General features: G+C 46.5%; 1 protein-coding gene across 4 annotated transcripts in view; it reads right to left on the bottom strand.

The window, feature by feature from the left end:
• PIP5K1A (phosphatidylinositol-4-phosphate 5-kinase type 1 alpha) overlaps positions 1–16,089 on the bottom strand; it is a 42,704-nt gene extending 26,615 nt beyond the window's left edge. Inside the window, exon 1 of one of the 4 annotated variants that reach the window (XM_044991343.1) lies at positions 15,793–16,089. In XM_044991343.1, the coding sequence (XP_044847278.1) occupies positions 15,793–15,850 (58 nt within the window). In that variant the 5' untranslated portion in view covers positions 15,851–16,089. The remainder of the gene's footprint in view (positions 1–15,792) is intronic. The other 3 variants (XM_044991344.1, XM_044991345.1, XM_044991346.1) reach the window with 3 other exon arrangements.
• Between the last annotated feature and the right edge of the window lie 446 nt (positions 16,090–16,535).

Here is a 16,535-nt window from a genome sequence, read left to right as displayed (position 1 = left end):
CAGATGATCATGATGGTCCCTTCTGGCCTTAAAGTCTGAGATTGGGCAATAGGTTATTTCCCTTTGTCCACAATAAAGATAGTTAATTACACTTGAGAACTAGAATGAACATGCCGCAGGAGTCTGGTCTCCTAGGTAAAGGGGAGATGAATGTAAACAGGTGTGTGTAATTCCTGTAAATGTTGGGAGATGCCTGCAAACGCATAAGCTTCTGACAGAGCCAGAAGACTACCCAGAAGCCACCCACTGCAGGACAGGTCCAACAAAGAAAACAACAGAACGCCACTAGCCATCACCTACAGCCCCCAACTAAAACCTCTCCAACGCATCATCAAAGATCTACAACCTATCCTGAAAGATGATCCCTCACTCTCACAGATCTTGGGAGACAGGCCAGTCCTCGCTTACAAACAGCCTCCCAACTTGAAGCAAATACGCACCAGCAACCGCACACCATACAACATAAACACTAACCCAGGAACCTATCCTTGCAACAAAGCCCGATGCCAGCTCTGTCCACATATCTATTCAAGTGACACCATCATAGGACCTAATCACATCAGCCACGCCATCAGGGGCTCGTTCACCTGCACATCTACCAACATGATATATGCCATCATGTGCCAGCAATGCCCCTCTGCCATGTACATTGGCCAAACTGGACAATCTATGAAAAGAATTAAATGGACACAAATCTGACATCAGGAATCATAACGTTCAAAAACCAGTGGGAGAACACTTCAACCTCTCTAACCACTCAGTGACAGACTTGAAGGTGGCAATTTTGCAACAAAAAAACCTTCAAAAACAGACTCCAAAGAGAGACTGCTGAACTCGAATTAATATGCAGATTAGATACAATTAACTTAGGTTTAAACAGAGACCGGGAATGATTGGGTCATTACACTAATTGAATCTATTTCCCTATGTTAAGTTCTCCTAACACCTTCTATGGGTCATCTCGATTATCACTTCAAAGGGTTTTTTTCCTCCTGCTGATGATAGCTCATCTCAATTGATTGGACTCTTACAGTTGGTATGGGTACTTCCACCTTTTCATGTTCTCTGTATGTATAAATATCTTCTGTCTGTGTGTTCCATTCTATGCATCCAAAGAAGTGAGCTGTAGCCCATGAAAGCTTATGCTGAAATAAATTTGTTAGTTTCTAAGGCCTGGTCTACACTGGGGGGGGGGGGGGGTCGAACTAAGGTACGCAACTACCTTAGTTCGAGTTACTTACCCGTCCTCACGGCGCGGGATCGACGTCCGTGGCTCCCCCGTCGACTCCACCACCGCCGTTTGCGGTGGTGGAGTTCCAGAGTCGACGGGAGCGCATTCGGAGTTCGATATATCGCGTCTAGATGAGATGCAATATATCGAACTCCGAGAATTCGATTGCTACCCGCCAATCCGGCGGGTAGTGAAGACGTACCCTTAGGTGCCATAAGTACTCCTGTTCTTTCTGCGGATACAGACTAACACGGCTGCTACTCTGAAATCAGTTAAAAGCGTTACTGGTTTTGGCCAGAGGGAGGCATCATACACAGAGCCAGGAAATAGTTAAAACTAAAAGATTTTCCATGCGAGGAAGTTAGAGGAGTTATTCTCTTTTTTTAAAATGACCATTTCTTCTGCGGTATGTGGAGAAATGAAGGAAGGGAAGCAGTGTTAGCCAACTCAATGAGCACATTTTCTACAAAACTTAACTGTTAGATAAAGCTTCGCTTGTGCCTGGGTGTTTCTGAAAATGTGTTATTTTTAAACCTATGTACCTCTTTTTTTCAAAAAACACTCATGAATTTAAGCAGATCTCTCTCAAGTTTTAACTAAAATCAAGCAGGTGACTGACTAAAGAGTTATGGTAACTATTTTGATATTCTTTGCGGTTTAACTTCCATGCCTGGCCTCTCTTTTGAGGGGATTACATAACTTAGACCAGGGGTCTCAAACTCAAATGACCCCGAGGGCCGCATGAGGACTAGTGCATTGGCCCGAGGGCCGCATCACTGACACGCCCCCTTGCTGCCCCTGGCCCCACCCCCAATCCACCCCTTCCATGAGGCCCCGCCCCTGCCCTGTCTCTTCTCCACCTCCTCCCCTAAGCGCGCGGCTCCCCGCTCCTCCCCCCTCCCTCCTGGAAAGTGCTAAGTGCCACCAACAGCTGTTTGGCGGCTGGAAGCGCCTGGAGGTAGGCAGAAAAAAAAAAAAAGAAGAGTAATATAGTAGTATAGTATTAAAATATAGTATGCTATTAAAAGTCAATTTATTAACTTTTTTATTAACTTCTTTAACTGTAATGTGAAACGTCAGTGCTAATTTTGACAGTCATTTCATTTTTGGCCACTTAGCTGGCAGCGTTTTGCATCAACCAGAGCATCAATATTAGGTTTGATATCCTGAGACGAAACCAATCTCAGTGTTGCTTGCAAATGTTCATCAGTGAGCCTCGACCTTAACACAGATTTGTTAATCTTCATGGAAGAGAAAAACTGTTCACATATATATGTACTTCCAAACATTGCCATTATCCTTGCAGAAGCAGAGAATAACATGGGAAATCTTTCTTGTGAAAGAAACCTGTAGAATTCTGGAATTCCAACATCTGTATACTTCTGCTTCAAAATCGTGTCACACTGAAGCTCCACTAACTCCATCTGCATTTCCTCTGCAACATTGTCAATTTCAACAGCAAATGGTGTGGAAAAAAGTTGAAAATGTGGTTCAAGTGCCTTGAAATCTTTAAACCGCACATCAAACTGTTTGTGTAAGTTAGAAATGATCTCTGCATATTCTTTCAAGGATTTGGGTTCAACTTTTCCTAAGGAATTCAGAGTTGAGAAATGGACCAAATTGCCAGCAGTCAGCTGTTTCCCCCATAAAGTAAGCTTGACTTTGAATGACTTAATACTGTCATACATCTGTGTTATCACCTGTTTTCTACCCTGAAGTTTCAAGTTCAGTGCGTTCAGGTGATCAGTTACATCTGTTAGAAAAGCAAGGTTGCAGATAAAAGTGGAATCAGCAAGCTGTGGAACCTCCTTGTTTTTCATTTTCATGAAGGAATCAATCTCCTCTTTAAGTGCAAAAAAACGCTTCAAAACATTTCCACGACTCAGCCATCTAACTTGAGTGTGATACAGAAGTTCCCCATATTCACTGTCCATACTTGCTAGAAAAGAAGTGAACTGTCTGTGATTCAGCCCTCGTGCAAAAATTAACAGTTTTAACAACTACATCCATAACTTCTTTCATTTGTAGACTTTTACTACACAGGGCTTCTTGGTGCAAAATACAATGTATACTGGTGAAGCTAATTCCTGGTATATTGAGGCTGTTCAGTTTGGTCTTCAATAATCCAACCACACCAATGTTTTCAGAGCACATTGATGGCGCACCGTCCGTAGCCAAAGATACGAGTTTGTTCCATGGCAGCGCAGCTTTTTCAATGCACTCTTCCAATCCTTGAAATATGTCACGTCCCGTTGTGGTACCCTTCAGTGGCATTAAGTCTAGCAATTCTTCAGTTATATTCAAATTGCAGTCCACACCTCTAATGAACACCGCACACTGTGCGGTATCTGATACATCTGTACTCTCATCAAGAGCAATTGAAAATACTTCAAAGTCTTTTGCCATTTGAATCAATTGTTTTTGCACATTATCAGCTAAATCCGTTATCCTGCAGGCAACTGTATTTGCAGACAAGCTTATGCCTTCAAAAACTTTCTTCCTATCAGGACATAAAATTTCACTGGCCTTCATAAGACATTCTTTTATGAATAAGCCTTCTGTAAAAGGTCGCGATGATTTAGCTATCATTTCGCTTATCACAAAACTTGCTCTTACTGAATCTTCGCTAGACTTGTTAATCCCTGAAAATAAATTTCTTTGCTTGGCAAATCCTGCTTTAAGTTGCTGAACTTTTTCCTCTCGGATTTTTCCGGTGAATGCATCATATTTTTCACGGTGCATCGTGTCATAGTGCCGACGCATGTTATACTCCTTGGGAACAGCAATCGTTTGCTGACAAATAAGGCATTGAATTTTATCTTTTACCTCTGTGAAAAAATATAAATTCTCCCATTTGTCTTGGAAAATTCTCTTTTCTTCCATGAGTGTTCTTTTTTTTGACGAAGTCATTTCCAAGCAGTTTTAATAAATATATACACTCAGTAATGCACCTCACTCAAAGGACAAAACACGCACTTAGATTTACTGCCTAAGGCTCTGGGAGGGAGTTTGGGTGGGGGAGGGGGTCTGGAGTGCAGGCTCTGTGCTTGGTGCAGGCTTTGGGACGGAGTTTGGGGATAGGAGGGAGTGCAGGGGTGAGGGCTGTGGGGCTGAGGGTGAGGGGTTTGAGGCATTGGAGAGGCTCGGGGCATTGGAGAGTCTCAGGACTAGGGCAGAAGGGCAGGGGAAGGGCAGCCTGCCCTGGCCCTAGTGCAGGGGGGCGCTAGGACCCTGCGGCAGCAGGTGATGCCGGAAGCCGGCATAGCGGAGGAGGAGGAGTGGAGTCAGCGTGAGCTCCCGGGCAGGCTCCCGGGCGGTGAGGTGGCAGCAAGTGGGGGCCGGGAGACACTGGGGGGAGGTGCGTGGGGGCGGCAGGTGGGGCCAGGGGAGAGACCCGGCCCCAAACATTGGGGAGCAGCGCGCGGGGAGCTTAGGCACAGAAAATAACTCGGGGAGGGGGGCGGGGGTGAGGGGAGTTTGGTGGCGACAGGAAGTAACTGGGGGAGCTCCGCGGGCCGCAGGGAAGAGCTCCGAGGGCCGCATACGGCCCGCGGGCCGCATGTTTGAGACCCCTGGCTTAGACATTACCTATGCCCCCACCTCCTCCTCAAAAAAAAAAAAAAAAAAAGGAAAAAGGATGGATCATCATATATTTGTATCTTTTAACATCACACAACCAATCCCCAAGGAGAATTCAGATGGTCCATGGAGTTATTTATTGGAAGCTGAATCAGGAAAAGCAAATAGAAGTTGGCTGAAAACAGTACAAGCCCACCACAAGTAGTATACTTCTTACAGCACATCAAATAAATATCAGATTAAAAGCTATACTGAAGCTACTGCGGTGCTGAAAGGAGTATGCAACACAGAAATTCAGGTCAAATTCTCACCTCACTCATTCGTCCAATGCTAATTTGGGGTGGGCAGGATTCATAGCCACCAGTGTCTATATTTATGGAGCTGTTCTGACAAATTTCAGTTGCATCTCACGTTTTAGATAAAAATAAAAGTGAAAACATTACCACATCCAAACATATCATCAAGAGCTACACTCTTCAGGCTATGAAGCATCTTACAAGCTAAGCACCAGGGCCACATCAAACAAGCATGCATTGAAGCTGCTAGGAGCTCTTGTGAGGAAAGACGACATCTCCATTTCCTCTCCCAATTTCAGGTTTCATCTCAACCCTGCCAGTAGGCAACTGGAGAAGGACATAACAAAAACAAACAAACCAACAATCTCTTTTCTATTTAGGATGGCTTTCAAAGGTTCTGCAGATGGAAGACAGCTGAGATGTTTTCAGAAAGGCATGTCAGGCAGGTATGAAAACATAAAATGAACTTAACTAGAATAATCCTGGCACACACACAGCATAGATGTCAGGCAGTAGCTCATACTTTCATATAACATGCATTTTAAAAAAAAGCCATTTAAATTAAAATAGCAGCTTCCACTGAGCAAAGTTATAGCACCCATCTACTAAGCCTACAAAAGGCTTGATTCTGTATCACTTCTTAAAAGCCAAGACAGTTATGTAAGGTGGGCTGTTTGCTGCTAGTTACTGGACAGGAAGAAAACCCATGCTTCTGAAGCAGATATGCAACTTGTCTACCTCTTTGAGATGATACTGAGCAGCACAAAAAGCTGAAATCTATATGAGGAAAAACAAAGCAAAAGAATGCAAATTGAAACTTCAACCCTTAAAGAAATGGGAAACTTTTTTGTGGCTAAAGATACAGGAACAAATTTTATCAAGACCGAATACAATTTCTGTAAGGGAGGAAAGAGGACACCTCTCAAACTGCGTAAAAAAATAAAAAAATGTTGAGTTCTTAACAAGACACCCTCACCCTGTTGAGTTCACTCACAACAAAACTCTTTTGCAGCTCTAGAAGACGAGAATCTAAATATTTCATTTGCTTTTGGCAGAAGGCTCTTATGGACACTCCAGGAGCCTGGCTTGAACAAAAAGTCAAAACAACATTGATCATAGTAGTTGGAGATGGAAGAGATCTGTTAGATCATTCAGCCCACCCTCCGCCAGGGCAGAATACAGTCCTCTGAAAGAGGATATATAAACACTTGATTTTGGCTGGAAGGCCAAGCAGTGGGTGGCATTTTGAAGTTCTCTGCACCATGTCTCCCGCTTCTTCTACACCCTGGAGAAAGAGAAGAGGAGCTAAGAAGCATGTCACCTGCCTTCTGGCAGAGGATGGCACCCCACCCTCATGGATCCAGAGAAGATATGCGGGACGGCTAGGGCCTTCTACGCAAGCCTGTTCTCCCTGGATCTGACCAATCCCGATGCTTGCAGAGTGCTCTGGGACGGACTCCTGATGGTCAGCGCTGGCGACCGGGGTGCTAGAGCTGCCTCTCACTCTGGCCGAGCTCTCGGAAGCCCTCCACCACATGCCCACGAATAAACCAATAGATCTATCCGACAACTTATGTTAAGAGCATTCCTAAATGTTTTTTATTTAAATTTGCTGTTAAAGAACCTCTGGATTAAGACTTGCTAAATTTCTTCACAAACTACTCATTCTTGCTACCACAATTCCATAGAATATTAGGGTTGGAAGGGATCTCAGGAGGTAATCTAGTCCAACCCCCTGCTCAAAGCAGGACCAATCCGCAGACAGATTTTTACCCCAGTTCCCTAAATGGCCCCCTCAGGGATTGAACTCACAACCCTGGGTTTAGCAGGCCAATGCTCAAACCACTGAGCTAATTTGCTAGCAGTCAGCAGAATTAACACATGCATGAATGACTTTTTGTTGCCCTGGATTAGTGCACAGCTGCTTCTCTCACTATTTCACTTGTACTATGAACTAATGGAGCAGAGCATGAGACAGGATATTTCTGAAGTTACTGGGATGCTGCTGACAATGATTAGGCTCACGGTGAGACCATAAAGTTTCCTGGGGAATAGCCCACAGGAAAACGCTAAACATTTTGCACCATGTTTTCATAGCAAGCGCCTCTTGTTCCTTTACAGGACAGGAATAAACTATTCCTCAGGGCTTAGCTACTACAGCAACAGGCACTTTATAAATACCTAATACAGAGAGTTGAGCTCAGACATCAAGAAATAGAAGGAAACATAGTAAGCTCTGTGGACATTTACTCCATTATTGCACAGAGATTTGGCAAGTTGGGGTAGGGGGGAAAAACCCAACAGGTTTTCAAACTTCTCTCCCCATCTCATTAAGGTTTGTGGGTGAAGTTCTGTGCTCATGTTAGTAAGTGAGCATTGTAAACCTACTGGAACACGGGAATTATAAACACGCTGTTGGAGATAGTTACAATAGCAAACCCAGGAACAGAGATACTTAACCGCAACTAACTATTTTGGGTCCTGAACCAAAACCCACTAAGGTCAGTGGGAGTCTTTGCACTGATCTGATTGGGTTCAGGATCAGGCCCAGAGCTGTAACTAGGCATTTTTGCACATGGGGCAAACAAGCATATTTGCACCCACTAAAGGCAACGTAGGCGCGGCAGAGGGACAAGGGACACAGGATCACATTTTCCGCCCCCCCCGCCCCAATTTCTGCCTTCAAATTAGCACAAAGATTTCCAAAAGGCACACTCCAGTTTGAAAACTGTCACCTGCTGGCGGATCAGACGCTGATGGGAGCTGCCCAGCTCACCTAGGCCCCGGCTCTCTGCACTGCGGGAGCCGGGGTGCTGCCCGCCTTGCCCTGCTCCTCTAGCTGCGCCACCTCTGCATGGCTGGGTACTCCCCAGCCAGGGCACACGGCACAGCTCCAAGATGCGCCCTGATGGGCTCTTGCCTCTCCCTCAAGAGTCCGGTGCCGGTTGGCAACGCCTCTTGCCCACTCCCTGCCTGGGGAGCACCTGGCCATGCAGAGAGGGAGGGAGGGCTGCTGAGCAGCCAGCCAGTGCCCTGGCTTCTACAGTGCGAAGAGCTGGGGCCCGAGCAGCTTCCACCAGCTTCCAATCTGCTGGCTCCTGGCAGGAGGCTACGGTTTTCAAACTGTAGGACAAGCCCCCTAGGGAGGTGCACCCGACAGTTTGAAAACCACTACGCTAAATGGAAGGCAGAAATCGGGGGGGGGGGGGGGGAAATGTGACCCCACATGACCTCCCTCACTTTTCCACCCCCGCGGCTTTGAGCCCTGGGAAGCTGCCCCACCTTGGTTACAGCCCTGATCAGGCCTTTGGGGGGAAGGGGATGTTCTATAGAAACCTAACAGACCTTTCTTTTTTCTGATCACTGGCCCAGGAGCAACGCTTAGAAAAAAAATCATTGTCCTCAAGTGCATTTATAGTGGTAAATAAAACTGTTTCTAGTTCCGTGAGAACACCGCACATTAAAAAGGACTTTCTGATGGACAGCTTGCTGTTTCCCTCAAACACCACAAGCCCTTGCCCTGTTGCTGATTTTAGCAGCTATGGTTTCATGAACAGCTAGAGTGGATGATTAATGTTTTCTACCACCAGTAAACCGGCACTGCAAACTTTGCTCAAATAAATTTGTTAGTCTCTAAGGTGCCACAAGTACCCCTGTTCTTTTTTGGGGGTTGTACAATGCATTTGTTGCTGGCTTTGGCTGTGCTCAAGATAGAAGTTAAGATCATTCTGCAGTGAAGTGGGAAAATCGGATGTTAATCAGAATTATGCAACTCCAACATCCCGTATCATGAGTTGCCAAATAAATACAAGATTTATGCACGTGGCATTGTGGGGAGCACGCAAAGGACAGACAAGAGATATCAATGAATGGTTCACAGATGTGGAGCAGACAGCCTTTGTGCCTGAAGAAAGACAAAGGCGAGAGGACTGTCCCAAAGGACAAGGAGCTAAAAGCCACTGACTTCTGATCCTGGCTGATGCTGTGAAGGCCAAGACTATAACAGGGTTCAAAAAACAACAAGATAAATTCATGGAGGATAGGTCCATCAGTGGCTATTAGCCAGGATGGAGTCCCTAGGCTCGTTTGCCAGAAACTGGGAATGGGCGGCAGGATAATTGCCTGTTCTGTTCATTCCCTCTGGGTCACCTGGCATTGGCCACTGTCGGAAGACAAGATACTGGACTACTTTTGGTTTGACCCAGTGTGGCCATTCTTTTGACTTTTACACACACTCCCCTGTAGTGAAGTGATTTGCCAATACCTCTTTGCCTCAGTTTCCCCATCTGTAAAGTAGGAATACTACCAAGCAGGCAGGAGACTGGGTTTGGAGATTGTTTGGTAACGAGGATTATAATGTTTTGAAGATGAAGAGCATTATGTAAGTATGAAACAGTACAATTAAATCCTGGTAAGAGTCAACCTGAAAGTGCCGCAACAAAATGCTATTTAATTACAAAGGCTAGATGTGAAAGTAATGTAAATGTGTTGTTTCTAAAAGGAGAAAACAACCTTTCCATGGGAGATGGAATGTGATCTTAAGTTTCTTGGCTCCTCGAGACACAGTTGCAGACTTCAGTATCTGCAGAAGACAGTTCAGCCCTTCTGAAAGCACGAGCACTCTGACAGGAATGCTTTCTGGACTATTTTATGGGATAAACATTAACTAATCCTCACAACACTTGCACATTTACTTCACAGAGCTGTTATTTCCATTCTACAGAAAAGAAATTTAGGCTGACAGGTTAAGTGACTCAACCAAGGCCATGGAGGGAGTTGGGATTAGAAATCAGGGGGTACTCACTGGTCCCTTGTCATGTGTTCAGGCCATGTTCCCCCCCCTCACCCCACTTTGGAGAGGCAAATTGTCATTTTCCAGCAGAATAGAATTTAGGCTACATCTAAAATGCCATTCTGTCTCCTGAGAGCTATGGCTTTTAGAACAAGGGAGAGTGAGTGGGGATTATAAAACACCGTAACAACATATTTAATGGTGTTATAATTGTGATATTACAAAGTAATCAACAAAGATCAAAGAACTACCTACAATATCTGTGTCACATTTTCTGGTTTTATTGGATCTAGTCTTTGTCAAAAATGAAACTGACAGTCCTAGAATGAAGCTCTGCATCACCAGAGATACTGCACAAGCAGCAGTGTCAATGTGCTTTGGTCCTGAGCTGGAGGGGCCCACATGAAAGGACATCTTCCCAGGGAGATGCTCCCAATTCATTCCACTCAGGCTCATCTACCCTATCCACAGCCCTGAGCGACACAGTTAAATTGACCTAACCCTGGTGTAGACAGCGCTACATGGATGGGAGAATTCTTCTGTCAACCTAGCTACTGCCTCTTAGGGAGATGGATTACTTACGCCAGCAGGACAATCCTTCTCGTTGGCATAAGTAACGTCTTCACTGAAGCGCTACACAGCACAGCTGTGTCACTGTCGCGGTTTATGTGCAGACAAGCCTTTATTCCAAAATAAGTGTGCCTTATTCCAAATTAGCTTAGTCCACATGATTAGACTAATTCAGAGAAGGCATGCTTATTCAGGAATAAGAGTGTTCATATACAGGTTAATCAGAAACAGATAATAATCCACTTTAAATTCCCACCCTACTTTATTCTGGATTTTCATGTGGCAAGGAACACTAAAGGTAAGAGGAAAAAGATTAGTTCTTGGCCTCTATTGCTGAAATTGTCAACAGTAGCGGGTAGATGCCTGTCTAGTGTGATCTGGACAAAAACAACCATACAGACAAAGCAGTAACAACTTTCAGTCCCTACTAACCTGGGTTGTAATTGAACCAGTCACCTAGAAATAAAAGGCTTCAGAGCCCATTATTTTCCAGGGGTGTGTGCAAGTAAGGGACTAGCTGGAGTGGCATGGAAGATGAAGAAGTTAAGATGGGTTGCCCTTTAACAACACATGCCAGCATTAAGGACTGTGTTTTCCAAAAGGGGGGTCAAGTTTAAGAAACTTAGGAAATGGTGCTATTGTTTATCACCAAACCCCACAAACCATCGTACAGTAAAAGCTGTGTTATCCAGCATTTTACCAACTGTAAAGCTCTAGAAACCAACATTTCTGATATCTCCATTAAAAGTCCGGTTGGCACAGGACTGGCAGGCTCCCTACCTGGCTCCACGTGGCTCCTCAGAAGTGGCAACATGTCCCTCCTGCTCCTAGGCGGAGGAACGGCCATGGGGGCTGCATGCATTGCCCCCGCCCTGCATGCTGGCTCCGCAGCTCCCATTGGCTGGGAACCACGGCCAATGGGAGCTGCAGGGACAGTTCCTGCGGACAGAGACAGCACACAGAGCCTCCTGGCCACACCTCCACCTAGGAGCAGCAGGGACATGTCGCTGCTTGCGGGGAGTTACCGTAGGTGAGCACTGCCCAGATCCAGCACCCTGAAACCTCTCCTGCACCCCAACGCCCTGCCACGAGCCCCCTCCCACACCCATACTCCCTCCCAGAGTCCATGCCCTGCACTCCCCCCTCCCCCGAACCCAAACTCCCTCCCTGGGTAAGTATAAAAACTCTTAGTTAACTGGAATTTTTGACTAACCGGCACCCCCCATTCCCCTACCATGCCAGATGATAAAACTTTTCCTGTATTTTCATGCTCTTCTTTCTAAAGAATCTTCCAAAGAAGAAACTTCCAGCTTGACAGACCTGTTTGTATTTTGCTTAGAAAAGCAAACACACTACTTTGTTCTTTTAAATCACCTGGTACCATCTCTCCTCTCTATCTTAAAGGACAAGGCAATTTGGCCAATGCCAGCACGTGTATTGCAAACATAAGCTCATTAAGTTTTTCTGCACTAGGTTTTTCTTCGTTTCCCATCATTGTAGCTCCATTAATGGTAGCAAAAGTGAAAGTGCAAGTTTAGACCAGGGTGAGACAACAGTGTGCAGTTTACAAGAGCATTCAGAAGCTGGGAATCGGCGACAGGGGATGGATCACTGGATGATTCCCTGTTCTGTTCATTCCCTCTGGGGCACCTGGCACTGGCCACTGTCGGAAGACAGGATACTGGGCTAGATGGACCATTGGTCTGACCCAGTATGGCCGTTCTTATGTTCACATTGTTGACTACCCACTACAGATCATTTGATTTTGACAGGGTGGATACAAATCAATTTTGGGGGGACAAAAAACAAAAGAACAAAAAAAACACACCAGATTTTATAATTTAGATAAAATTAACAGTGTTTTTCTTTTTAAATATGAATCTGAATTTAATACATGTTAAGGTGAAAACCTATAATCTCTTAAAACATTTATCTAAAAAAAAATATATGTTGAATCCATGAGCCCCTATCAAAACTTTTGAGTTAAAGACTCTTTATATAAAAAAAGCAATCAGGGCAAAAACATCTAACTTTGGAGGTCAAACTTTACAAATATGGCACAACAGATCATGTGCTGTGTTAAGAGCTTGTTTAAATAAAAATAAATTTGATATGTTGTTTTGTGTGTTTAATTAAATTCCAATTACCATCCTAATGCTGCTTGACACAAACCACAAGCAAAAAGTTAATTATCTAGAGCAATGTTTCCCAAACTTGGGACGCCACTCGTGTAGGGAAAGACCCTGCTGGGCCAGGCTGGTTTGTTTAACTGCCACATCCGCAGGTTCGGCTGATCGCGGCTCCCACTGGCTGCAGTTCGCTGCTCCATGCTAATGGGGGAGGCGGGAAGCGGCAGCCAGCACATCCCTCGGCCTGCGCCGCTTCCAGCAGCTCCCATTAGCCTGGAGCAGCGAACTGCGGCAGCCAGTGGGAGCCACGATCGGCCGAACCTGCGGACGCAGCAAATATGCAAACCGGCCCGGCCCGCCAGGGGCTTTCCTTACACAAGCGGCGTCCCAAGTTTGGGAAACACCAATCTAGTAAATAAGCAGTATGTCATTCACCTTCTCTTAAAAAGTTAAAAATGTAAAATTAATAAAAATTGTAAATATCAAACTATATATGACTGCTTAAATAAATGCATATATTTATAGCGTACCTTCCTAGGTAGCAAAAAGATGTACCAAATCTAGTGTAAAGACTCTACTTAGTTGCAAAGCAACATGTTTTAGTTGTTACCTTTCTTAAGAAAATAACCAAAGTACAAATGGAAAAAGTTCCTTAACATTTATAAGTTAAATTGAGCTTTTCCACTTGGTGATTTAAATCAATCCACCCTGGGTTTTGAAATTTAGCTCTGTGAGGAAAAGGGCAAGAGACTTCTTAAAATTGAGGCTTAGGACTCCAATAGTTAGGGTCCTCTCAAATTCATGGTCCACTTTGGTCAATTTCATGGCCACTGTTGTGGGGGGGGGAGGGAGAGGTGGGGGTTGCAAGATTGCCATACTTCTGTTCTGCCTTGAGAGCCTAGCTCTGAAGGCAGCAGCTGTGGCGTTTACCATAATTCAGAACCCCCTTGTGCAATTAACTTCAAATCTGTCAGAAAAATTCTACCTCCACTCTCAAAATTAGGTTAGATTTGAAGCTATATTTCTTTGTTTGGGCCCAAACTCAAGGTTACAATGAAAACCAAGCATCTGAAGTCTCACACTGCTACTTTTGGCACTGTTCTCACACTTCAAAGTGAAAGCAACAAGATGTGATCCTCTTGGGTGTTTCCATACACAGTTAAAAAACAAACAAGGAGGGAACATCTCCATGTCCTGCAGAGAGGGTGGAGGAAACTCCGCATGACTGGATTTTAAGGAGGAAAGGGTGGTACAAGTTTCAGAAACAGTCATCCCCTTGATGTATGCAGAGAGAAGCCGGAGGGTAAATAGCAGCATTGCCACTCTGGAATGTGGATAGCCCCCTAATAACCATGCCAAGTCTTTAAGTGGTTTTAGTTATATTGTGGGGAGGAAGCGCACTCTCCCACGTCCAAGTTAACAAACCATGTTTAACATCCAACTACTATGCTCATTCTGCCTAAGGAATGCTGTACTCTGCTTCCTCTGGAGCCTAACAATGCTGCTCCTGAGGTGCCTGCAGGTGTTTATTGGAGAAAGAACCAAGATACCCTTAAACCCTTGAGGTGAGGCTTGCTGAATTCAGGACCAGTTTGCATCCTTCTGTGGCACAGCAATAAGATCACGAGATAAAGCAATTGTCATTTGAAACAGAGGGAACAATTACTGGTCTAAGCCAGCGTTTGCTAATTAGTCAAAGAATAGAAAATCTTAAAATCCACACTACAGGACAGTCAAAGGCTTAATGGCCATCACTTGTCCCAAAGGCTTTCTTGCTCAGGGGGGTGAAATAACACCCCCCTCAGCGCTGCAAGTTTCAGAGATGTAAAGTGGCAGTGTAGACTGTGCCACAGCACTGTAATAAAACCACCCCCATGAGGGGAGTAGCGATTACAGCACTGGTGCAGCTCTTTCCCAGTGCTGGTGCCGCGACTACATAGCCACATTAAAGCACTGCCGCGGCACCACTTTAACGTTGCTAGTGAAGACATACCCTAAATTAGACTTTTTTTTGGTAAAGTGGCAGCAACAGTAGGAGCACTAGTGTAAACAGCATTTTTACTGCTTTGTTAAGGCTGCTTAGAACAGCTCTAGAGGACATTGTGACAAAGATGTTAGTGCCCTGTTTACACTAGAGCTTCCACCATTGCTTCCACTCTGGGAGATTTCCTAAAGTAGTTTAGTGAAGACAAATCCATAAGCGATGGGGAAGAGGAGAAGGTGGAAAGGTTATAAAGCCTGTGCAGTAAATGCTAAACAAAGGATACATCCGTCAACAGATCACAAAGGTTTGAGTGATTGTTTGGAATGTAAACTAAAGGCCTTTTTAAAAAGTTAACTTGCACTACAGCCACAGGCTATAGAGAGGTGTTTGGTTTGGCCTGTTATTAGGAGACCCAACCCAATTCCTGTAAAAAAGAGGATGGCGTTCAGTAACACCCCACCCAGTGATACTGCAAGAATTAGTGTCTGTGAAGTGCTCTGAAGATGCAACATGGAGGTGTGTGTAAGTGCTAAGTATCTGCCCCGTTGTCTCCCAGGGGTGACTAGCTGCCACAATCCCATTTTTGTTATTACTCGCCTCCATCACCAGGTTTAGCAATGGCATTCAGAGCTCCTTCCAGCTCCTGTCAACACCATTTCTGGTTCAGCTCGAGTTAATGAGGAGAAGAGACCAGGACTGCCAGGGTGGGAAGGTGTTTGTCACGGCTGTTTGAACAGTGACAAACACCTTCCCACCCTGGTAAACTGAGGCAGGACACGGGAATCTTTGCCTTGGCTTCCCAGGGGATGGAGCCTCTCCCTAAAACAAGCCTGATGATAATTTACACTCCGTCTGCAGGGTCCCAGAGCACCCCGAGGCGGGATCTCTGCACAGAGCCAGGCTACCCCCCCCGAGCACAGCGCAGCGCGGGGGACGCTGGAAGCATCACCCAGCACCTGCCCTCAGCACCAGAGCCCCGGCCATCCCCAGCCAGAGCCCCACAAGCGTTCGCAGACCCCCAGCCCCCGTTACAGAGGCGGCGGGTCACACCTCGGCCCCCCCGGCTCTGGGAGCAGAGCCACGCGGGAGGGGGCGACTCGGCTCCCGCCCAACTGCCTCGGCCCCCCAGCGCCCCCCCGCACAGCGGGTCCCTCCCCCCTTCCCCCGCCCCTTTGGGGAGGTTACAGCCCCCCCGCCGGGCCCCCCCTTACCCGCGATGCCGGCGCTGCTGCTGCTGCTGCCCCCAGACTCGGGGCCGGCCGACGCCATCTTGGAGCTTCTCCCTGCTCCGCTGGCCGCCGGCAGCTCCTCCCTCCCCCCCGGGGGCCCCTCACTTGGTGCCGCCCGCCCCGCCCGCGGCTCCGGACCGCACCATTCGGGCTTAGACAGGTTGGGTCGCTCCCTCCGACTTGGACTCGCCCGTCCGGCTCCGGACCGAACCACTCCGCGCGGATGGGAGGGGGCGGTGAGGAGGTGCCGGGCTGCGGCCACCGCCTGTTATTGCTAAACTCGGGGAGCTGAGCGCCTCTTGGGCTGGCTGCAGCGCATGCGCACGGAGGGGGGGGGCGATGAAGCCATAGTGGAGGCCGCCATGGGTCACATGACAGTGGAGGAGGCCACAAAAACAATGATAACCCCCTCCAGTATGATGTCAAGGGGTGGGCCTGGCACAGCATGGTGATACTGGGATGTTGCCATGGTAACATAACATGGCTTGTCATGACTTCATCTGTGTTGCCACGGTGCTTCGACCTCACCCCGTTGTCATGGCATCTTATGTCCTGACCTCATCCTCACATCATGTCCCTGTACCACCTCATCAGGTCATGGCACCACGTGTCCTGACCTCATTGTGGCACCTCACCTCTCACCTCCCCGCGTTGCCACAACATATCATGCCCTGCCTTTTCCATATCATCCCGGCCCCATACATCCTGACCTTATCCCGCTGTCA

This window comes from Mauremys mutica, chromosome 17, assembly GCF_020497125.1.
Source record: "Mauremys mutica isolate MM-2020 ecotype Southern chromosome 17, ASM2049712v1, whole genome shotgun sequence".
Classification (NCBI taxonomy): Eukaryota; Metazoa; Chordata; order Testudines; family Geoemydidae; genus Mauremys; species Mauremys mutica.
The sequence above is the reverse complement of the archived record's forward strand: the minus strand, read 5'-3'. Positions and strand labels throughout refer to the sequence as shown.